The sequence below is a fragment of the Tetrao urogallus genome (genome assembly GCF_951394365.1).
Source record: "Tetrao urogallus genome assembly, chromosome: 32".
Classification (NCBI taxonomy): domain Eukaryota; kingdom Metazoa; phylum Chordata; class Aves; order Galliformes; family Phasianidae; genus Tetrao; species Tetrao urogallus.
Window position 1 is genome coordinate 620,736 of NC_136845.1, and position 22,975 is coordinate 643,710.

At 46.5% G+C, this 22,975-nt stretch overlaps 3 protein-coding genes across 3 annotated transcripts; 1 reads left to right on the forward strand and 2 right to left on the reverse strand.

The window, feature by feature from the left end:
- Positions 1-2,175: 2,175 nt before the first annotated feature.
- Positions 2,176-3,111, forward strand: LOC306956560 (olfactory receptor 14A16-like; the record flags this gene model as incomplete). Its single annotated transcript, XM_079547839.1, has 1 exon — positions 2,176-3,111. The coding sequence occupies one exon, from the start codon at positions 2,176-2,178 to the stop codon at positions 3,109-3,111; it is 936 nt and encodes a 311-aa protein (XP_079403965.1).
- An 8,722-nt stretch (positions 3,112-11,833) lies between these two features.
- Positions 11,834-12,454, reverse strand: LOC306956585 (olfactory receptor 14J1-like; the record flags this gene model as incomplete). The annotated part of the gene is made up of 1 exon (XM_079547860.1): positions 11,834-12,454. The coding sequence occupies one exon, from the start codon at positions 12,452-12,454 to the stop codon at positions 11,834-11,836; it is 621 nt and encodes a 206-aa protein (XP_079403986.1).
- A 5,074-nt stretch (positions 12,455-17,528) lies between these two features.
- Positions 17,529-18,491, reverse strand: LOC306956555 (olfactory receptor 14J1-like; the record flags this gene model as incomplete). Its single annotated transcript, XM_079547834.1, has 1 exon — positions 17,529-18,491. The coding sequence occupies one exon, from the start codon at positions 18,489-18,491 to the stop codon at positions 17,529-17,531; it is 963 nt and encodes a 320-aa protein (XP_079403960.1).
- Between the last annotated feature and the right edge of the window lie 4,484 nt (positions 18,492-22,975).

Below are 22,975 nucleotides of genomic sequence, written 5' to 3' on the forward strand. Positions count from 1 at the left end.
GCGCAACAGACAGTGATTTATGGTATGGTCATGAAGAATATACAGGAATGATGGGACCAGTAAATAACTTAACTTTGCTGACTGTGGTGTTACGTGAAAATAGACCATATGACAAAAGTGAATGGGGATGGGATAATGTCACCAGATCTCCACGAATTTGGGGAACACTTGGGCAAAATATAGAAGTAAAATGTTGGATGGTAAATGGATCTCAACACAAGAAAGCTACTCAAATTTCAAAAATAGATATTATATCAGGCGTAAAGGATCGTAAATACTGTGTTACTCATCAGGGAGATTGCCAGTATAATTTTATCCTAACCCAACCTGTAATGATAACGTACCTTTGGATACAAAACACCTTAGGACTATCTTTTAAATTTAAGGTGGGTCTTTTTAATCAACATACAACTGATGTCCCATATATAACTCCCACTAGGAAACTGGAGGGTGTTATCTCTCCACAAATTTATCAAATTGGGCCGTACGCTATAAAGAATACAGGTCAGCAACAGGTAATCTTTAATCCAACGTGGTCCCTCAAACGAGTGAGGTTATTATTGCAAACTAATGTTTCAACTATTAAACCAGATTGTGCATTATTTTTAGGCATGTCATATGCCGGATGGTCGGCATGGCTTCATCGACAGGCATTTGATACAACTAAGAAAACAAGAAGAGATGTTTCCGGTATTCTGGGAACAGGTTTAGGAGTCTTAAATAGTATAGACACTGAAATACTCATGAGTAAATTGAATACCATTACAAGTAATATGCGTGAATTGCAACATCCTCTACAGTCGTCCCTATCTGCTTTAGGGACAAGCCAATGGCTTTTATCAGATGCATTATCGCAATGGGAAAGGATAGATAGAAAAGATCATCAGCTGATTATGGATGCGCTTTCAACAGTCCAAGGTAACACCTCTTTAGCCCTCAGTTGCGTCCAGGCCCAGATGTGGATGCAGTTTATAGCAGCAATAATCGTGAGAGAAGGTGAGGATGGCACTATACCTACTGAAATTAGAAAAGTAATTTGGAACAATGCAAATAGATTTGAAAGAAAATTTCAATCATGGTGGCATTTAGTTAACTTCACTTATGACCATGTCACTAATTATGCCGTAGCTTTTGTTTTGACGATAAGTACTGCTTCAGTATACACGATATATCCAATTGTAGCTCTAGGATTAAATCATGGTGAGACTACTCTGTATCCTATTGAACATCGAATATGGGCTCTTCAAAAGAATGAGAAATGGCAAACTGTAGACGTTAGCTCATGTGCCATGCGAGAACAGCGAGGATTTATTTGTGAAAGTAATACATTTGAGACTCAAGATATCTGTCTTGACACTGAACAAAATATCTGCCACTTTGAGGTCCAGCCTGGTAGGATGTTCAAAACAATGCTTATATATATTGGGAAAGGATGTGCTTGCATCAGAACTCATTGTGACTCCATACAAATAGGGGATATGATTGTAGATACTACCAATCACTCAAATCTTTGTGTTTGCAATTTTATTAATATTTTAGGATGTGATTTTAACTATACAGTTCCTGTTATTTCATATCAGCTTTTGCAGTTTAACTACACTCTGATCTGCCTTCTTTTCACAATGTTTTGGGAGTATAATCATTCTCCATCTTCAACACTGGCAAGCTCAGAGCCATTTGAAACAAGCCCAACCAGCTCCCCTTTTCTGCTTTTCTCTCCTTTTACTAAGCTGAGGTGAATCCCTTTGCCTTGCAGCTCTCATAGGCATTCATACTGAGTACAGCAGAAGTGTTCAAAATTTCTCAATTCAGCAAGCACTCCATGGACACAGTGAGTGAAAGGAGGGAGTGCAGAAAAACTACCACTAAAATTTGCTCCTGTGACCACATATTTTTGGCTTTGAGTGAGCAGATGCTGACTAGCACCTCCCTATAAGAATTTACTTCCTGTGACACATTTTGAAAAGAAAACCTTTCCCTACATGACCACATTTCCCTGTCCCAATGGGGAGAAGACTGCTTCCTGGGGAGAAAAAGTGCAGAAGCCCTCAAGGCAAACTCAACCTCAAGAAATGTAGCTCCCATCATTGGGGTTGAATGAACATTTTGCACGCAGCAATCTCAGTCTTTGAGTTTTGTACTCCTTAAACAGGTTCTTGTGCCCAAAGGCAGCAGATGCCCAACAGCAGCTCCATCAGTGAGTTCCTCCTCCTGGCGTTGGCAGACACGTGGCAGCTGCAGCTCCTGCACTTCTGGCTCTTGCTGGGCATCTACCTGGCTGCCCTCCTGGGCAACGGCCTCATCAGCACAGCCGTAGCCTGCCACCACCGCCTGCACACCCCCATGTACTTCCTCCTCCTCAACCTCGCCCTCCTCGACCTGGGCTGCATCTCCACCACTCTCCCCAAAGCCATGGCCAATGCCCTCTGGGACACCAGGCACATCTCCTACTCAGGATGTGCTGCACAGCTCTTTTTCTTTTTGTTTTTGTTCTCAGCAGAGTATTGCATCCTCACCATCATGTCCTATGACCGCTACGTTGCCATCTGCAAGCCCCTGCACTACGGGACCTTGATGGACAGCAGAGCTTGTGCCACCATGGCAGCAGCTGCCTGGGGCACTGGGCTTCTCTATTCCCTTCTGCACACTGCCAACGCATTTTCTCTGCCTCTCTGCCATGGCAATGCTCTGAACCAGTTTTTCTGTGAACTTCCACAGATCCTCAAGCTCTCCTGCTCAAAATCCTATCTCAGGGAATTTGGGCTTAGTGTGATTAGTGCCCTGATTGTACTTGGATGTTTTATATTCATTGTTGTGTCCTATGTGCAGATCTTCAGGGCCGTGCTGAGGATGCCCTCTGAGCAGGGACGGCACAAAGCCTTCTCCATGTGCCTCCCTCACCTGGCTGTTGTCTCCCTGTTTCTCAGCACTGTGGTGTTTGCCCACCTAAAGCCCTCCTCCATTTCCTCCCCATTCCTGGATCTGATGGTAGCAATTCTCTACTCAGTGGCTCCTCCAACACTGAACCCTCTTATTTACAGCATGAGGAACAAGGAAATCAAGCATGCACTCAGCAAACTGTTGCAATATGCACTATCCCAGCTTCAATAAAATGCAAATCATCCTCATGTGATTCACTGTATTTTTTCTTTTTACTTTATCTACGTTTGATTTTTTGAGTGTGTAACTGTGATACAGTAATCTGCAAAAAATAAATAAATAAATAAATTAAAATTGCAATTTATTTCTCTTCTTCTTTCCCATCTACTTACTATTTTTTCATTCCAACTGCTCTGGTAAATGTGGTACCAGATTACCCAAATAGATTAAAAGACACTGAAACACCTTGCAAAAAATACTGTTCCTTAGGTGTTCTCTCTCCCTACATCGTCTGAATTTGGGGGATGTACAGCCACAGACAGCAGCACAATGCACTCTTTTTATTGCTGGTCTCTTTACCCTGCCACACTGCTCTCATTTGCCCTTGCATTTGTGCAGACCTGAAGGTCTTGTGTGTCTCACAACAGTGCTGTTGTCTCTACAGCAGCACTCCAGGGCTGCAGTCAGTAGTCAGCAATATGAACTGCTGTGTCACAGCTGGTCTCCTTGCTGGCACCACCGTAACAAGAGGGGCTCATCAGAGCAGGATCAGAAAACTGGAGGCTTCTTCCAAAGCTGCTGTAAGGAATATACGTCAGGAGTTGCTCTATGACAAGACATTGAGATCTTCTGGTGCCCTTCACTTAGTCAGTGGCTCGGATTCAGAGTCCCAAGGTGATCTGTTATAGACTCAGGGCAGCACTGTGGTTGAGCATGGAAGGTGGCTCAGCACCACATGGTCATTTGCTCACTGCCCCCCTTCCCAGTGGAAGAGGAGACAAAACTGAAATAAAACCACAAAGTCAAATCTATGTGTTGAGATAATATTATTTAGTAAGAGAGGAAAAAAGAAAGGGGTAATAATTTTGACATACGTTTTTATTCATCTATGATGTATGTAGTATATATTCATGTTTTGCCCAAGGAGGTTGTGGATGCCCCTTCCCTGGATGCATTCAAGGCCAGGCTGGATGTGGTTCTTGGCAGCCTGGTCTAATGAAACTAGATGATCATTGTGGTCCTTTTCATCCCAGACCAGTCTATGATTCTATGATTCTATGATTCTATGATATATATAATATACGCAGTTGCAAACATTTTTGCATAGGGACCAACATATACGTATATATAATTGGAACTCCAGGTCCCATTGCAGGGTTTGGAGCAGCCACTGGGCTCATTGCAGGGGTTGGAGCAACTACAGGGCTTGTCCTGGGAGTTGGAGAGACCACAGGGCTGTACCTCCTGGCACAGTGCACCTCCCTGGGGAGGAATTCTTTTGCTTTTCTTATCACAGTGCTTGGAACAGCTACAGGAGCTGTAACAGGAGTGACCACCAAGGTTCATTGTGAGGGTAGGAGTGACAGGGGGGTCTGTCAAAAAGTGTGGAGCAACCACAGGATCTGTAGCAAGAATTGGAGCGGCTGCAGGATCTGTCCCAGGAATTGGAGAGGCTGCAACACTGTCAGCAAATCCAGCTCTCTTCCCCTTGAGGATGCTGAAGAGTGCTGAATACAGCTCAGTAGGTGTGGGCCAGGCCCTGGCACACTGCAGTGGTTTGTGCCTCTTTAGGATTACCTGGGCAACAGCAGACCTTCCCCAAATATTCTACCAGTTTGTGAGGATTCTGCAGTTGCTTGGAGATGAAGTTCCAAACCCCTGGAGGAGCCCACCCCTCCAGGTACCTGCCCAGACCATCCCACATCCCCTGCCATGCAGAACTATACTGCCTTGGGGCAGATATCTCTGTGATATTCTTGAATAACTGTTTAATCTGAAATGCAAGCTGAAACACATTGAGAACATGTAGCAATGGGAGCACTTGGGTTTGAACATCCCACGAATAGACAAAATTCTCAGGAGCTATTGTTACTAGCTTTCGAGCTTTAGGGAAAGAAGTGAAACGGAGGCTGAGGAACCGCTGGAAAGTGTTCTCCCCAATCTCCTCCATAGCTGGGCTCCCTGGGGACACAAAACCAAGAGTGTGATTAACTAATATCAACAATATTACTTCCAAAAAAACGACTGCAGAGCTGAATGCACACAGAACTTGAGTTTGTCAGCTGACCATTTTATCATGATGCAAGCCAAGGCCAAACAGCACAGCAAAATAAAATCCCTAATCCAGCCCCCAGAGTTGAGAAACAATGCAGCAGGAAAAACAAGCAGCAAGCAAGGAGCTGTGCAATGCAGTGTCATGAGAAGACTCAATGAGCTCCGTAAGTTGGGAAACAATTGGCATCACGACCAGCAATTATCCAACTACCACAAAGCCCTGTGCTAACTTGCTCTGGACAGATCTGCTGCTATCTCAGCCATTGCAGCCCCACATCAGGCACCAAAATGACGGTGGTGGTCTAAACCAGCAGGTGGCTCAGCACCACACAGGGCTTTGTGCACTGCCCCTTCCCACGGATGGATAAGAGAACTTGGAAAAAAAAACAGAGTACAACACGTGGGTTGAAATAAAGCTCTTTACTAAGAGATAACAGGAAATGTATGATAGTCATGACTATATGTACCTGCATATAGAATCATAGCATCATAGAAGCGCTCAGGTTGGAAAAGACTGGAGTAAGGTGTGTGTAAATCCAGTGTAAAATGCTATTAAAACCAGGATAAAAGTAAGAGTAAACTTGGTGTAACATGTCAGTAAAACTTTAGTAAAGAGTGAGTGAAACGCAGAGGAAATTGCAAGTAAAACCCTGAGTAAGGTGTGGGCACACACGGAGTAAAGTGTGAGGGCACCCAGGGAAAAGTAAACCCAGAGTAAAGTGTGAGGTAACCCAAAGTAATGCGTGAGTAAAATCTGAAATAAAGTTGGAGTAAACCTAGAGCTGAGGGTGAGTAAAAGACCAAGAAGAGTGTTGGTAAACCCTGAGTAAAATGTGATCAAAAAGTGGAGTAAAGTGTGTGTAAAACCTGGAGTAAAGTGTGAGTAAAACCCAAAGGAAGGTATGAGTAAACCGGGAGTAAAGAATAAGTAAACTTGAAGTAAATTATGAACACTTCTGAAGTAAAGTATAAGTAAACCCAGAGTAAAGCATGAGTAAAAGCTAGAGTAAAGTACGAGTGACATCAAAGTAAAGTGTGATTAAACTCAGAGTATGTTGTGAGTACATCCAGAGTAAAGCAAAGCATAAGAAAACATGAATTAATGTGTGAGTAATCCCAGAGTAAAGTCTGAGTAAACCTGGAGAAGACTGTGAATACACCCAGAGTACAGTGTGAATAAAACCTGGATAAAAGTCAGAGTAAAGCAGGAGTAAAGTATCAGTAAATCCAGAGTAAAGTGTGAGGTAACCAGATGTAAAGTGTGAGTGAAACCAGTGTAAGGTGTGAATAAACCCTGAAGTAATGTGTGAGTACATTCGGGATAGAGTGTGAGTACGCCTGTTGTGCCGTGTGAGTAAAGCCTGGAGAAAAGTAAAAGTGTAAACCTGAAGTAAAGTGCATGTAAACGTGGTGTAAAGTGTTAGTAAACATGAAGTAAAGTGTGAGTAAAACCCTGTGATTTTGTTCTTGCCGTGGAAATTTCCAGTCACACGGAAAGCTGCTGAACAGAGTAAGGTTGAGACTGGAGTGTTCCAACATGGGCAGAATTGGCACAGACACTCAGTAAGGTAATTATATCAGGTAGGGGAGAGTCTGGAACAGGGTAGAATGAGTGTGTTAATTTTTGAGAATATTGCCCTCCTATTGCCATAAAAAATACAGAACATGCCTAAAAACAATGGGTTGGTAACAGGCATTGCGTGGAAATGTAAGGAAGAAGAGCGTTGTGAAGATTGTGAGCCTGGGATGCTCAACCAATGAATGCCAGGAGAGGCTTTGCCAGCATCGGACCCAGGGTATATAAAGGGATGGATTTCACTGAGTACTTGTCAATTTCTCCCTTGTCAGCAGGGGGGGTGCATCCATTACTGCAATAATGCATAAACTGCTCTTCACAAAGTTCTTTGCCTGATTAGAAATTGTTGATCTGGAGCGTGTTTCTCACAATTTGCTGCTGAAACCTGGGAAACAACAACGTCTGTGGTGAGCCTCCACTTCTACAGCACAGGACAGTGTACCCCGCTCATTTTTCTGCAGCCCTGTGGGTTGGCTTTCATTAGGTTGGAGGGTTTTCCTTGGGCTTATGGTGTCATCTGTTGGGGTACTGGGTTAATCCCTTGATTCTGGGGGTCATGCTAGGAGTTCTGGGTGCTCTCAGTTATCCATTTGGATGTTGGGGTTCATTGTGGAGCCAGCTGTGGACCCAAGGCTGTTTTTAAGAGGCAAGATCTGTGAACAGCTAAGCGATAGGGATGGACAGCAGGCCCTACGGTGTTGTGTGATTGACCTGATAACTCCTGGCAACTCTGTGCACAGAGCAAGGTAAGAACAATCCTGTGTGATTAAGTACTGCCTTGGAGGTCGAGGTTTGGCATGAATAACTTGTGCAATAGCATCCATACTTAAATCCACCCCTTGGTCTCCAGCCCATTTATATGTTGCATCTCTTCCTTGATGGCCCGAGGTCTCATGAGCCCACCGAGCTAGAAATAATTCACCCTTGTTCTGCCAGTCCAGGTCTATTTGAGCCACCTCCATTCTGGCAGCTTGGTCTACCTGATGGTTATTTTGCTGTTCTTCAGTAGCCCGACTCTTGGGCACATGAGCATCTACATGATGCACCTTTACAACCACATTCTTTATTCAGGCAGCAATGTCTTTGCACAGCTCAGCAGCCCAAATAGGTTTACCCTTTTGTTGCCAGTTACATAGGAACGGAATGTTGTTTCTGAATTTGATGTTAAAAAGGGGGAATTGACCTGAAGAAGCAGAGCACAGTGTATTTCTATTTGGTAACTTGTCCTTAGAAATAGGTGATGTGAAAAAGTAGAAATACCATCTATGTTAGTAACACACTTTAGAAATACAGTTGCTGAATTGTGTGATTAACTCTTGCTTGCCAAACTGCAGTGGTTTTTAAATGTTCCAAATAGTATAGGTAGATGGTATTATGGACTAGAAAGCTTACTGTAGGGCTATTCTGTTTGGATGAGAGGCCTACAGCAAAAGAAAAACAGACTTAAAAAACATCAAAGAAGCCAGGGCCTCTACACAAAGCTAGCTTGCCTTGCTCTGTGGGTATGGGATGCAACAGCAGGCATGAAGATACTGCAGGCATTTGTCATCATCACAGAATCACAGAATTACCAAGGTTGGTAAAGACCTTCAAGATCATCCAGTCCAACCACCCACCCATCACCAATAGTTCTCACTAGACCAGGTTCCTCAACAGAAATTCCAAACGGTCCTTGAACATCCATGGCTTGCAGATGGCACCAAGTTGGCAGGAAGTGTCGATCTGCCCGGGGGTTGCAAGGCCCTACAGAGGGATCTGACAGGCTGTAGCCAATGGTTTGAAGTTCAACAAGAATGAATGCCGGGTCCTGGGCTTTGGCCACAGCAACCCTAAAGAATGCTACAGGCATGGGGCAGAGTGGCTGGAAGACTATGCAGAGGAAATGGACCTGGGGATATTGACTGATGCTCAGAGGAACATGAGCCAGCAGTGTGCCCAGGTGGCCAAGAAGGCCAATGGCATCCTGGCTTGTATCAGAAATAGCACTGCTAGCAGGAGTAGGGAAGTCATTGGCCCTCTGTACTCACATTGATGAGGCTGCAACTTCAGTGCTGTGTTCACTTTTTGGACCCTCACTGCAGGGAAGACATTGAGGCCCTGGAGCACGTCCACAGAAGAGTAACAAAACTGGTAAGGGGTCTGGAGCACAAGTCATATGAGGAGCAGCTGAGGGAGCTGGGATTGTTTAGTCTGGAGAAGAGGAGGTTCAGGGGAGATCTTATTGCTCTCTGTGACTGGAGGGAGGTTGCAGGGAGCTGGGGGTCGGCCTCTTCTCTCATGTGACAGTAATTGGATAAGAGGGAATGGCCTCAAGTTGCACCGGCTGGACTTCAGGAAATACAACATTACTGAAAGGGTGGTCAGGCACTGGAATGGGCTGCACAGGGAGGTGGTGGAGTCACTGACCCTGAAGGTGGGCAAGGAATGTGTTGACGTTGTGTTGAGGGATGTGGTTGGGTGAGACCTATTGGTGATGGGTGGACGTTTGGACTGGATGACCTTGTAGGTCTTTTCCAACCTTGGTGTTTCTGTGATTTCTGTGATCTCTGTGATGCAGCCCAGGATACGGTTGGCTTTCAGGGCTGTGAGGGCACAGTGCTGGCTCATGTCCAGCTGCCATCCACCAGGACCCACCAGGTCCTTCTCAGCAGGGCTGTGCTCCATGCTTTCATCCCCCAGCTTGTACTGGTAGTGGGGACTGTCACAACTCTGCTGCCACACTTTGCACTTGGATTTCTTGAACCTCATGAGGTTCTCCTGGGCCCACTGCTCAGCCTGACCGGGTCCCTCTGAATGGCATCCCGTCCTCCGGGTTTGTGGACCACAACCCACAGCTTGGGGGCTTCAGGACTGACAAAATAAATCATCTCTTTATGTTTGTGAGACCATTTTCTGTTGATATAACCACATGACAGGAAAATCTTCAAGTGAAATGTATGGAATTTTAATCAGATATTCAAGTAAGAAATTTGATCATGTCTCTTTAACAGACTCTCATAATCCCTATCTCAGCCCCTTCACTTCACAATCACACCTTATTCGTGTCATTGCTTATTGGCAGAACACACAGGTTTTGAACAAAGATTGTCAAGAGGGAAGTACAGGAAGAATAAAATCTCATCAAAAATCTCTGCTGCACACCTTGAGATCTCAGTAAGAATCACAACTGCTGCCATCTGACCAGACTGGTGTGTTAGCTTCACAAAAACAAGGTCAAATATCCCACTGGTTTTGTGTTTTTTTGTTGGTTTGTTTGCTTTTGTTTGTTTGTTTGTTTTAATGAATATTGTAAGAACAACATATTAAATGAAATGTTTTGTTACTTATATTACTTATATACGTTACTTATATATTAACAATATTACATATTCCATGAGAATTATAAGACATAGAATGGTTGGATTGGGAAGGAGCTCCGGAGATCGGCAGGTTCCAATCCCCTGCCGCAGGGAGGGCCGCCGACCTGCAGTGATGAGAGCTGCCTCAAAAGTAATGCCACCATTTTTTTAAGTTGGGCCATAAGATCAGAGGCGGATGTTGGAGGTATGGCTGCAGAGGCTGAACCTTCCCACCAGCGTCCCATTACATGTTGCTGCCGTGTGACAGATGGCAGCAGAGGGGCAGTCTGACAGAATGGCATCTGACATGGCAGTGCATATGAAGCAAAGGTGTGCCGCTGAATTCCTCCAAGATGAAAAAAAGTTGCACTCCTTGACATTCACCAATGCCTGCTGAATATTTGTGGCGAGCAAACAGTGGATGTGAGCAGAGTGAGGCAGTGGGCGATGTGTTTCAGCAGTGGTGACAGTGGGTCACCTTTGCTGGTGCAGATGGTGATGAGCATGGTATGCAGGCTCTTGTTCATCACTGGCAAAAATGCATAGCTAATGGTGGTGACTGTAGAAAAACAGTGCTTTGTAGCTGAGAATTTGCTCTATCCAATAGTGTTATGGTGCTCTTTGTGTCTGTTGTAGTTCCCATGGAAATAAATAGGAAGCCTTGCTTTTGAAGGAACTTAGGCGTATGCAGCCTGAGAAAACTTCCATTCACTAAATGTGGCCCAGGTGAGCCCAAAGGTTGGACACCCATGGGCCAAGGATGAGAGTGGGCAAGAGAGTAAAGGTATGGCTAGGGTACTGGAGTTCTGAATTTGGGCTTCAGGAGAAGCTTTGAGGTTCAGCATTATTGCAGTGGATTCCTGTCAGGGTGAGGAATGCACTTTGAGGTACAAAGAAGGCTTAAGGTCTGTGGGTTTTGCAGCCTGAGTGAGTCACAGCAGCACCAACACTGCCTGAACCCCTCTTTCCTTTTCCAGATCTTCATTTTTTGCAGGCCAAGCTCCTCTTCCCTCCTCTCCATCTCCCATCTCTGTTCTCCAGGCTTCCCCTGATCTCCCCATCTCATTAGAGGCAGCTTTCTACCTACCAGCCTATGCTCCAGGATGGCTCCTACAGGTCCTGGGTAACTTTTGTCAGATCTTTGTACATGATTTCTCTATCACTGGTCATCCTGGAGACAGTGGAATCCTCTGTGTGCAGAATGGAGAAGCCCTTAAGGAAGACTGGAAACTTCTGAGATGAGAACCCATATCCAAGTCCTTTTCCTATGCAAGGTCTCACAGGGAGTGAGGAAGAGGAGATCTCAGAACCAACGTGCAAACCAGGTGCTGCTGCTGGCCTGTCAGAGGCACTGACAGATGTGAGCCTGCAAGCACAGACTCCAGTCAGGAGCCAAGGGATGGCCCGTCAGCTATTGCAGGCTGAAGTCACCGCACAGCTGGATCAACAGCCGTATGCTTCCTGCTGGATTGTGGGTTTCTGAGAACAACTGACCCCAGCAGCTCCAGAAATGTTTCACAGGAAGGAAGACAGACAAAGTCATTGCATGCCCCTTCGTTTTGTTAGGCTTCACAGAGAGCCTGGTTCTTCATGTCCAGCATTTCAGGACTATGCAATATAGCCACAAGCCCAATAGGAATTGATAGGCATAATGATGTTTCAGTGAGAAACATTAGAATATATGAAACACAGAACATAACATTCAATAAATTACACTTAAATACATAAACGAAAAAAATACAGTTGGATTCTGTTAAAATCTGCATTACATCTCTTTGATAGAGAAAGGTTGGCAGTTCACTGATTTCAAAACACATTTGTTCATCAGTTTCCACAGAGCATCTTTGACTTCCTGGTTCCTCATGCTGTAGATGAGGGGATTAATTGCTGGAGGCACCACTGAGTACAGAAATGACACCAGCAGGTCCAGGGATGGGGAAGAGATGGAGGTGGGCTTCAAATAGGCAAATGTGGCAGTGCTGACTAACAGGGAGAGCACAGCCAGGTGAGGGAGGCACGTGGAGAAGGCTTTGTGGTGTCCCTGCTCAGAGGGCATCCTCAGCACAGCCCTGAAGATCTGCGCGTATGACACAACAACGAAAACAAAGCACCCAAAGGCTAAGCTGATACTAACAAGGAGAAACCCAAATTGCCTGAGATAGAATTTTGAGCAGGAGAGTTTGAGGATGTGGGGGATTTCACAGAAGAACTGATCCACAACATTGCCTCGGCACAGTGGCTGAGAAAATGTACTGGCAGTGTGCAGAAGGGAATAGAGAAGCCCAGTGCCCCAGGCAGCTGCTGCCATGGTGGCACAAGATCTCCTGTCTATCAAGGTCCCATAGTGCAGGGGTTTGCAGATGGCAACGTAGCAGTCGTAGGACATGATGGTGAGAATGCAATACTCTGCTGAGATGAAAAAGACAAACAGAAAGGTCTGTGCAACACATCCAGCGTAGGAGATGTGCTCGCTGATGGAGCTGCTGTTGGGCATCTGCAGTTCTTCTGGGCACCAGGACCTGTTGAAAGAGTAAAAATGTCAAGGACAAGTCTTTCTGTGTGGGGAGTGTTCATTTAGCTCCATGACGTGATTCACATTTCATGAGGTTGAGTTTGCCACTCTGCACCTTTTATCTCAGTGAAGCAGACATTTCCCTGTGGGTACATGGGAACGTGATGATGGTGTGGGGTCAGGCTTTATTTTCAGAATGTATCAGATAAAATCTGTTCTAATGCAGAAGTGCTGGCTGACATATGAAATTTAATGACAAAAGTATGTGGATCAAAAACAGAAGTTCTAGGGAGCACTTTTTCCATCAAACTCGCATCCTGCTCTGCAGGAAAGCCCTGGGCAGCCAGCTGCAGCCCCAGCTGTACAGCCTGCAGCCATCCTGGGACACGCAGCCCTCAGGGCTGTGCTCTGATGCTGCAGCCCGGAAGCCCTCAGCTGGAGCAGGTCTTTTTTCATGATAAAGAAACATGGAGTGCCTTCAGTCAGTTCTGCTAGGGATGTCCCAAATTTAGTGATCCCTCCTGTAAAAGCCAATACACTGCCTGGAATGAGAGACTTACCTGGTCAAGGGCTGTGAGCTCTGCTCCTCCAGTGAGCTCTCAGCCTGCTATTTTGCCACGCAGCCTGTCAGCTCTCTTCCTTCTTCTCGTCACCCTCAGATCATGCCCCCAGCCCTGCTTTGCTGTGCAGAAGAGCTGCTCCTGGGCACAGCTGTTTCTGTGCAGCACTGCCCACTTGTAGGAGGAGCTCTTTGTGTCCCAGGAGCCCAGAGTACCTCAGCAGCAGAGGATGTCATTTCTGTCCTTCCCACTGATCTCCCCTGAGTTGTCCCTGGGTCTCCATGGCCAACAGCTCCTGAAAGACAACATCATGATTGTACTTTGAAATCTGCTGAATTAACCACCGAATGTCCAGTGGACAGTGACTAATTGCATACATATGGTTAGTCCTACCAGAGAGTGTTTGCTGTAACAAAAAGGGCACTCAGGCAAGGACAGTGAGGGGTAGACTTGCCCCGTGCAAGGCAGTGATCCAGCTGAGGCAGTGCAGGCATTTCAGCCCTGGATGGAAACGCTGTGGCTGTTTGGGATTCTTCTGGTTGAGTTCAGGTCTGAACAAGGAGTTGCCTGCATGTGAGCTCCTGCTCTGAGTCCTTGGTCCTTCAGCAGGGAGTCAGTTGCTCACACACAGATCCTGGGTGATGACCAAGGTGCTTGGGGTGCTGCTGGATGTGTGCTAGTGCTTGTAAAGGGTGTGAAAAATCCCTGAGAGAGACACCTCCTTCCTGAGGCCCAGAGAAGGATTAGCAGTGTTCTTGGCAATCCTAAATGAGAACTAACCCCTGCATTTACAGCATCTTAAAGTGCCTCTCTCACCCGTCTCCATGGAGCATGCAGAGTTATACAGCTGACTAACCGGATGAGCTCTCAAAGAAGATCAGATCTTTCTCTGTTCTTCATCTGCTGCACATTCCGGAGCTCAAGGCAGTACAGAGCTAACACACATCTGCATTCTTCATCTGAAGAAACATCAGTTTTATATGGTCTCACATGTGAATGGCATCAGAAGCAGCTTAGTGTCAGGCCAGTTCCCTGGGCTGTCCAGCACACACACAGATGCAGCTGCAAATGCAGCACAGGGCCCTCAGGAAAGCCATGCCCCAGGAGTGTCCGTGCTGACTGCATAACCCTGTGCTCCACAATGTGTCTAATACCTGCCTGCCACCTTCTGAACACAAATACCATAAATGTGCTGTACAGACACTCTAAATCTAACGATGCTTCCCAATTAGGATGTTTACTTATGTGTCTTTATGCTAATGAGAACACCAACACCTGCTGAGTCACAAGTCATTGTACAGTTGCATGCCTGAGCTCTTGTTTGGACCACAGGGATGTGGTTAAATGGCTTCCACAACTGGATTGTAGCACAAAGGGCATTCAGAGTCTTTACAATGGATGGGTGAGGATCCCACTGTTTCTTTGAGATACTTGTTCCACAGCTGTCCCATGCCTCACTCCACGATTGTTGGATTGCAAGGAATGTCTTCAAAATGTCGAATGTAAATCTCTCTTTTAGTTTATTGTCATTCTTCCATGTCCTATTCTTTGGAAATCAGGAAAAAAGTTAGTCTTCAACTTTTTTTATATGTACAAGAGCACGGCTAGGAGATGGAGGGAAGGCATTATCCAGAATTGTGCCTCCTCATTTGAGATCCCCAACACAAGTAATACAACAGCAAGCTGGAGTGGATTTGGGAAGGCTCAGGTCAAATGATTCAGGCTGCAACACTTCACCTGCGGAGAGAGGCTGAGGGAGCTGGGCTTGTCCAGCCTGGAGAAGGGAAGCATGAAGGGGATCTCAGTGCAGCCTGCCAGAACCTATAAGGAGGTGATGAAGAGCACAGAGCCAGGTCCTTCCCTACGGTGCATGTGGGAGATAAAAGAGAATGTGTGGGAAGTGAGAGAGGAGAGGTTCAGCCTGTGCATCAGAAAAGCACCATTTTCACCACAAGTTGATACAAGAATTAGGGCAGGTCACCCAGTGATGCTCTGCAGTGCCTACCCATGGAGGTTTGCAAAATCCATCAGGAGTAAATGCTGAACAACTTGATTTGTCCCTCTTTCTGACGGGTTGCACTGAAGACATCCCCCAGGTTCCCTTCCAGCCTGGGTTCTCTTGTGATCCCATGTCCTCAAGGCCTATGGGAAGAGAGCAGATGTTCACAGAGCGTGAAGAGTCCTGTGCTGCACGTACGTGATCATCTAAAACAAGATCGGAGAAAAATGAGAAGAGCTCAGGACCACAGTGTGACTCAGTCAGAGCAAAGACTGAGAGATGTCATGCACAGGTCTGGGCAGGGAAATTCTGTGGACACCAAGATCTGTGCAAGACACTAAAGGATCTTCTCTCATTTGTGAAGCTGTAAGTCTGAAAGATGTTCACTAATGTCAATGAAATTGAAAGAATGGTTTGAAGACAAAGATAGAAATCAATAAAAGCATGCTAACACACTTCTCAACTTCTAATCATCTCATGACTCCTCACTATTTTTAGGTAGAAAACATTAGACTTGACTCCAAGTTTACTCACACTGGACTCTAGTTTATTCATGGTTTTCTCCAGGTTTTACTCACATTTTGCACCAGACATGCACACTCTTCACTCTGGGCTTAGTCTTAGTCTACTCTGGGCAAATTCACACCTTACTCTGCTTTTACTCACACTTTACTCTGGGTTTATGAACACTGTACTCTGGGTTTACTCATACTTCTGTTTTGACTGTGTTTCACTCACATTTTATTCAAGGATTCCTCAAACTTTTCTTCAACATTACTCACACTTTACTCCTGTTTTACTCACACTTTTCTCCAGTTTTTACTGGCACCCTACTCTGGGTGTGTGCACTCTCTCTTCAGGCCTACCCACACTTTACTCCGGGATTGCCTCATACTTGACTCTGAGTTTACTCACACTTCACTCCATGTTTCCTATAGGAAAGAAAGAAGATTTCAAAGGGCACCCAAGAAAAATGTTTTCTGATTTTACAAGGTGCATCTTGTTGCTTTTGGAGCACCATTGTCCAACTGATGTTGATTGAGGGTGTCTCCTAAGGAGATCTGCATAGGCAGGAAAAGCAATTGCTTGAGGTCTCACGCAGTACAGACAACCTGACTGCTCACCTCCCCAGGCCTGACGTGTCTGCTGTATGCCACCTGGCACTTGCATCACTTTCCCCTACACCAGAATTCTCCACTGGAGTCTGCAGCTGGGTGGTACAGTTCCTTTACACCATTCCTTTACCTGCTTCCCTAGGAGAACTGTCTGCACACAGGCATAGGATGTTGCTTCCTACTTTAAAACAAACAACAGTAAAGCACAATACAATTTGCCTAAAAAGAGAACACACTCCTCAGCCATATCCCACCAGTGTGGTTCACCTTCCCACTAGGATAAGTACTTTACATAAGTAGACAGGAAATGATAATTATTAATGGAAAAAATGAAAAGGAGCAAAGCTCCACTGTGTGATCACAAGCATCCCATGCCATCTCCAGGGCCCCAGAGATCCTGTCTGGGACAGGCAGCTTTCTGAGAGGACCTGCAGGAGAGCAGAGCCCTCTGGAAGCTGCAGATGGAACTTGCGAAGAGGGTCTCAGGGCAGTACACTGCCAATGTTGTTTTCGTCCCTGTAGCTGCAGCCCAACCCAGCACATTCAATGCCCCCCAGACAAGCCGCTGGATTCCTGGGGGTGACCCAGTGCTGAAATGGCCACTGGGAAGCCAAGAAACTCTGATTTATTCTCAATGAACACAAACATCCATGAACCATTTTGGGTCATCATTGTCAAACTCTCTCTACTGCTGAGTCCCTCTCCATCTGCCCTGCAAGCTCAGCAGCACCACTGCAGAGCCCTCATTTGCCTGTGGGCTCCCCAGCTTCCCCTCTTGGGGTGGGTCCAGAGGAGGGCACTAAGATGATCAGAAGGCTGGAGCAGCTCTGCTAGGAAGAAAAGTTGAGGGAACTGGACTTGCTTAGTTTGGGGAAGAGAAGATTCTGAGGAAACTTCATTGTGGCCTTCCAGTATTGCAAGGGAATGTATGAAGAGGAGGGGGAATGGCTGTTTAGGACAGTGGCTGGTGATAGAACAAGGGGGAGCAGTTTTAAACTGAGGCTGGGGAGGTTTAGGCTAGATATTAAAAGGAGGTTTTTCACCCAGATGGTAGTGAAGCCCTGGGACAGGTTGCCCACAGAGGTTGTGGATGCCCCATCCCTGGAGGCATTCAAGGCCAGGCTGGATGAGTGGCTCTGGGCAGCCTGCTCTGGTGGTTGGTGGTGACCCTGCCTGTAACAGTGGGGTTGAAACTAGATGATCTTTATAGTCCTTTTCAGTACAGGCCATTCAATATTTCTAAGATACATAGACATGTTTCAGAAAAAACTGAGTCATTTGTTCAGGCAGATGAGAAGACGATCCCTATTGAAATTTGTCCACGACATCATTTCCCTCACTGCATCCTTGAGCTCCTGGTTCCGCATGCTGTAGATGAGGGGGTTTAGTGTTGGAGGCACCACCGAGTACAGAAATGAAACCACCAGGTCCAGGGATGGGGAGGAGATGGATGGGGGCTTCATGTAGGCCAAAAAGTCAGTGCTGAGAAACAGGGAGACCACGACCAGGTGAGGGAGGCATGTGGAGAAGGCTTTGTGCCGTCCCTGCTCAGAGGGCATCCTCAGCACGGCCCTGAAGATCTGCACATAGGACAGTACAATGAAAACAAAACACACAAATACAGCAAGAACACTAAACACAATGAAACCAATTTCCCTGAGGTAGTCTGATTCAGAGCAGGAGAGCTTGAGGATGTGGGGGATTTCACAGAAGAACTGATCCACAGCATTGCCTCGGCACAGTGGCTGAGAAAATGTACTGATAGTGTGCAGCAGAGCATGGAGAAGCCCAGTGCCCCAGGCAGCTGCTGCCATGGTGGCACAAGCTCTGCTGTCCATCAAGGTCCCATAGTGCAGGGGCTTGCAGATGGCAACATAGCGGTCATAGGACATGATGGTGAGAATGGAATACTCTGCTGAAAACAGAGATGCAAACAGAAAGGTCTGTGCAACACATCCAGCGTAGGAGATGTGCCTGGTGTCCCAGAGGGCATTGGCCATGGCTTTGGGGAGAGTGGTGGAGATGCAGCCCAGGTCGAGGAGGGCGAGGTTGAGGAGGAAGAAGTACATGGGGGTGTGCAGGCGGTGGTGGCAGGCTACGGCTGTGCTGATGAGGCCGTTGCCCAGGAGGGCAGCCAGGTAGATGCCCAGCAAGAGCCAGAAGTGCAGGAGCTGCAGCTGCCGCGTGTCTGCCAACGCCAGCAGGAGGAACTCGCTGATGGAGCTGCTGTTAGGCATCTGCAGTTCCTGGGCATGGAGTCCTGTTCAGAGTGCAGAAGATAATGACGAGTCAAGAGCTTTTTCAAAGACACTGCTCCCCCTATACTATAACAGTTTTTCTTTCTCTTAGGACAACGTTAATTTAACTCCATAGCTTGAATACATGAGCTTCACCATGCCTTGAGAAGTCAAAGATGAGGGAGCTCTTGCTTTCCTCTCATTCCCTAATCATATCCCAGCCTCCTGGATATTTTCTTCCTATGACATATTTCCATTCCTCATATCTCTACCCTGTCTGCACTCAGAGTGCCCATTCCTACCTCTGTGCACTTGAATTTCTACTAGAGAAAGCTGCCGTTTGGCTGGACAAGTGCATTATTCATGTCTGCAGAGAAGTACGGAAATTTCAGCTGGTGCAATCCTTTGGGAGAAAAGAGGCTGAAAGCACATGAGGAGTTTTGCTTGTAACTGCAGACTGAGAAACGTACAGTTCAGGACTCTTATAGTTGTGTTTATATTTCGCATCTTCTTTCAGATTTCTGCCTCCAACTCATTCTCCTTCCCTAAGGACAGGTATGGGAAAATCCCTGCCTTGTCTCTCCTCTTGCAAAGTGCCCTTGGTAATACTCTGGGAGCGCTGAAGCTGTGATCCCCATGCCCCCGGCACCTGAAGGCCCCTGCCCTGCCCTGCCCTGCCCTGCCCTCCGGGGGGCTCCTTCCCCCACACGTCTCCCCGCAGCGCCCTGAGCAGCTCCCCAGGCAGGCTGAGCGCTGAGCTTGGCAGACGGCAGAGTCATAGCCTGCAGTGAGACTTACCTTGTCAGAGGCTGTCAGTGATGCTCCTCCAGTGAGCTCACAGCCTGCTCACACCATACACATCCTATAAGCTCTCTCTCCTTTCTCTGCTCTCCTCCTGTCACCTGCAGGCTGTGCTGTGTAGAAGAGCTGCTCCTGGGCACAGCTGTCTCTCTGCAGCACTGCCCACTTTTATGAGCTCCCTGTGTCCCAGGAGCCCGGCCCAGCTCTCCAGCAGAGGATGTCATTTTCTCTTCCTCACTGCTCTCCCTGGGGATCTCCTTAGGTCTCTGCATTGGCAGCTCCTGATAGACAACAGGGTCATCTCTGCAAAACGTACTTTGAAGTCAGATGAATTAATCACCAGTAGACAGACTGATCCCTGAAGCATTTTTTGTCCTAGCAGATGGTGTGTGCCTAGCAAAGCTGCAAATGTCCCATCTGGTGTCATGGTTTTACGATTCTTGTTATTGGTACTCCACATCCTAACATCATGTAAAACACAGGGAATTAAGGAGTAAATACTCCAGTTCTGTGGACGGACAACTTTCTGGATACCTGGCTCTCAGGAGACAAGAACTGCATACCCAGAGCACTCTGAGTTCAGAGGGGAAGATCAGTCATGGGAGGAAGTCCAAGGATCTCTCCCTTGCTTGCTGCTCTGCGATGTGTGGGTTCGCTCCCCAGCCGTGCGACTCCAGTTCAAAGCAAGGTTTCAGACACTCGCTCTCTCATTTTATATTTATTTATTTATTATTTATTTATTTATTTATCATTAAGTTTATTATTTAATTATTATTTATTTATTTATTTATTACCCTAAATTTCAATTTTATTTTATAATATTGTGTTATCTTTTATCTTGCATTCCAATATCATATTTAGTAAAATTATGATTCCTCCTTAGATTGTTGCTGCTGATTTGTTATTATTATTGTTGTTGTTATTATTATGATCATTCATACTTTAATTTTTGACGAGTAGGACTGCAGGCCTGCTGCCCTCTGTCACGGGCACAGATTGCTCTAGATAACTCCGTGACAAGGCAACACACTCAGTCATATGGTCTGCTTTTAGGGCAGATGTGTGGAGCCAAAAGTTGGACCTAATGATCCTTATGGGTCCCTTCCATTGCGGGATATGCCAGGATTCTATGATAGCAGGTACAAGCACAATGATGTTGAAGTCACTGTCTTGTCACAGTGGATAGGAGTTCAGCAATGCCACAGTGGTGTATCAGAAATGTGGAGAGCAGTGATGTCAGAATTACTGAGCTGTGGCAGTGGTCAGTATTACAGTGATGTCAGAGTCACTGTACTGTAAAGGAGAGACAAACTCCGTGATTTCAGCTCCACTGTGCTGTCACAGCTGATATGAGCACAGTGGTGTTGCAGTTGTTGTTCTGTGACAGTGGGAAGGAACATCATAATGTCAGGGTCACTGTGCTGTCACAGTGGGAAGGAGCAGAGTGATGGCAGATCCACTGTTCTGTCACAGCAGGCAGCAGCACAGTGATGGTGCATCAATACAGATTAGAATCATAGAATCACAGATTCATAGAATCGCGTGGTCAGAAATGTCCTGTAAGATCATCGAGTCCAACCGTCCTCCCATCATCATTACTACCACAAGCACTAAACCAGATCTCACAGCTCCTCACGTAGACATCTGTTGAACGCTGCCAGGGACGGAACCTCCACAACCTCCTGGGCAGCCATTCCAGTGCCTGACCACTCTCTGAGAGAAAAAGTTCTTCCTTATGTCTAAGCTAAAGCTCCTCTGGTACAACTTGTGGCCACTTCCTTGGGTCCTGTTTGTTGCCTGGCAGAAGAGCCAACCCCCCCCTCATCACAACCTGCCTTTAGGATGTGGGAGAGTGCAAGGAGGTCTCCCCTGAGCCTCGTCTTCTCCAGTCTGAACAATCCCAGCTCTCTCAGCTACTCCTCATAAGACCTGTGCTCCAGACCCCTCACCAGCTTTGTTGCCCTTCTTTGGACATGTTTCAGGGTCTTTCTTGTAGTGAGGTGCCCAAACTGAACACAGTACTTGAGGTGTGACCTCACCAGTGCTGAGTACAGGGGGATGATGTCCTCCCTGCTCCTGCTGGCCACACTATTTCTAATGCAGGCCAGGATGCCGTTTTCCGTTACAGCCACCTGGGCACGCTGTCTGCTCACACTCAGCCAATCATCAACCAACACCCCCAGGTCCCTTTGCTCTTCACAGTCATCCAGCCACTCATCCCCAAGCCTGTAGCGCTGCATGGGTTTATTGTGGAAAAAGTGCAGGACGCGAAAGGGGCTCTGCATGTGGGTTAGTATCACACATGGCATCCTCAGAGCCAAACTTCCCAGTGAGGAAGCGGTGCCTTCACCTTGGCCCTGAGAGATCTGAAGTTCAAAGTTTCATTGGGATTGACTGCTTGTTCAGAGTGGTCCCTTCTCACATCCCACATCCTGGGATGAGACACACTGCCCACATGGGACTTGGGCCTCATGGCATCCTTGCACCCCATGCAGAGTCTGGCAGCTGCTGACCCCAAGCTCTTTCATTTGACATCACACAAACCTCCATCCCACTGCCCCAGGAAGGAAAGGCCCTGAGCCAGCAGGACGGACAGGATCTCCCTGCCAAGGCTCTGGGGATCAGGGTTTGGCCTTTCTGCTTCACAAGACAAAGGAGGCTTTTCTCAGCATCACAGCCACCATCCCAGTGCCTTGGTCTGCCTGCAATCATGGCTTCCAATTCTCTGCTCTAACAAGTCCCTGGGGAAGCTTGCTTGTGAATGGCCCTCAGAGGGGCCCATTAATACTCCAAGAAACTTCACTGTTCCTTCTGACTTTGTCTCCTTGAGCACTTTGTGCAATCTTCTCTTCTCTGTGCACTGGAGGTTGATGGACTCAGCAGCAAATGTCCCCTGGGGCCCATTACAACTCACAGAAGTCTCCTGTGCCTTGTGCCTTCCTGTCATCTTTTTTATGTGTTGAGAACTTGCACAGCAAACTGGAGAGGTGTCTGGAGTGACCTTAATGAGGAAGAATCCAACGGACATTCATTTACTATTTATATATAGTTGTGTTTAAAACAAGAATTTTAATCAGCTCTTGGCTATTGATATTGATCCAGGATTTTCCCTTATGAACTTTGCTCTGTCACTGCGTGGACAAAATTGCTCCTCAACTTCCCCACCTCATTTCTGCTCCCATTGGCCCCATGGGACTTGCATCACTTTTCCTCACATCACTCTTCTCCTCTGCAGCCACCCGCTCAGTGTTAAACCTCCTTTGAAATAATTCCCCCTGGCATTCCTCAGAGAACCAGTTGTACATGGGTAATGAAAGATTTCTTTTTGACAGTTTTTTGGTCTTTTATTTATTTTATTTTTTTCCCACAGATGGAAGGAAATGGGATGCAATTGAATGAAAGTAAAACACAGTGATAAAGTTTATGCTTTGTCCAGGCTGCATCTAATGAGGTTTGTCTTTCACAGGGAATAGTTGTACAAGAAATGAGTTAAGCAGAGATAGGAAGGGAAAGATATAATGACAGCTAAGGAGTTGAAAAAAGAGTCCATCCAACTTTGGAGAGAAGGAGCAGATTTCAGTAATCTCCCTGAAGACCAGAGATCAGGCAGATAGTTGGGAGAGAGAAATCTGAGTGAACAAAGAGCAAGGGATGGGGAAATCCAGAGAGCAGTGGGAAGAGCA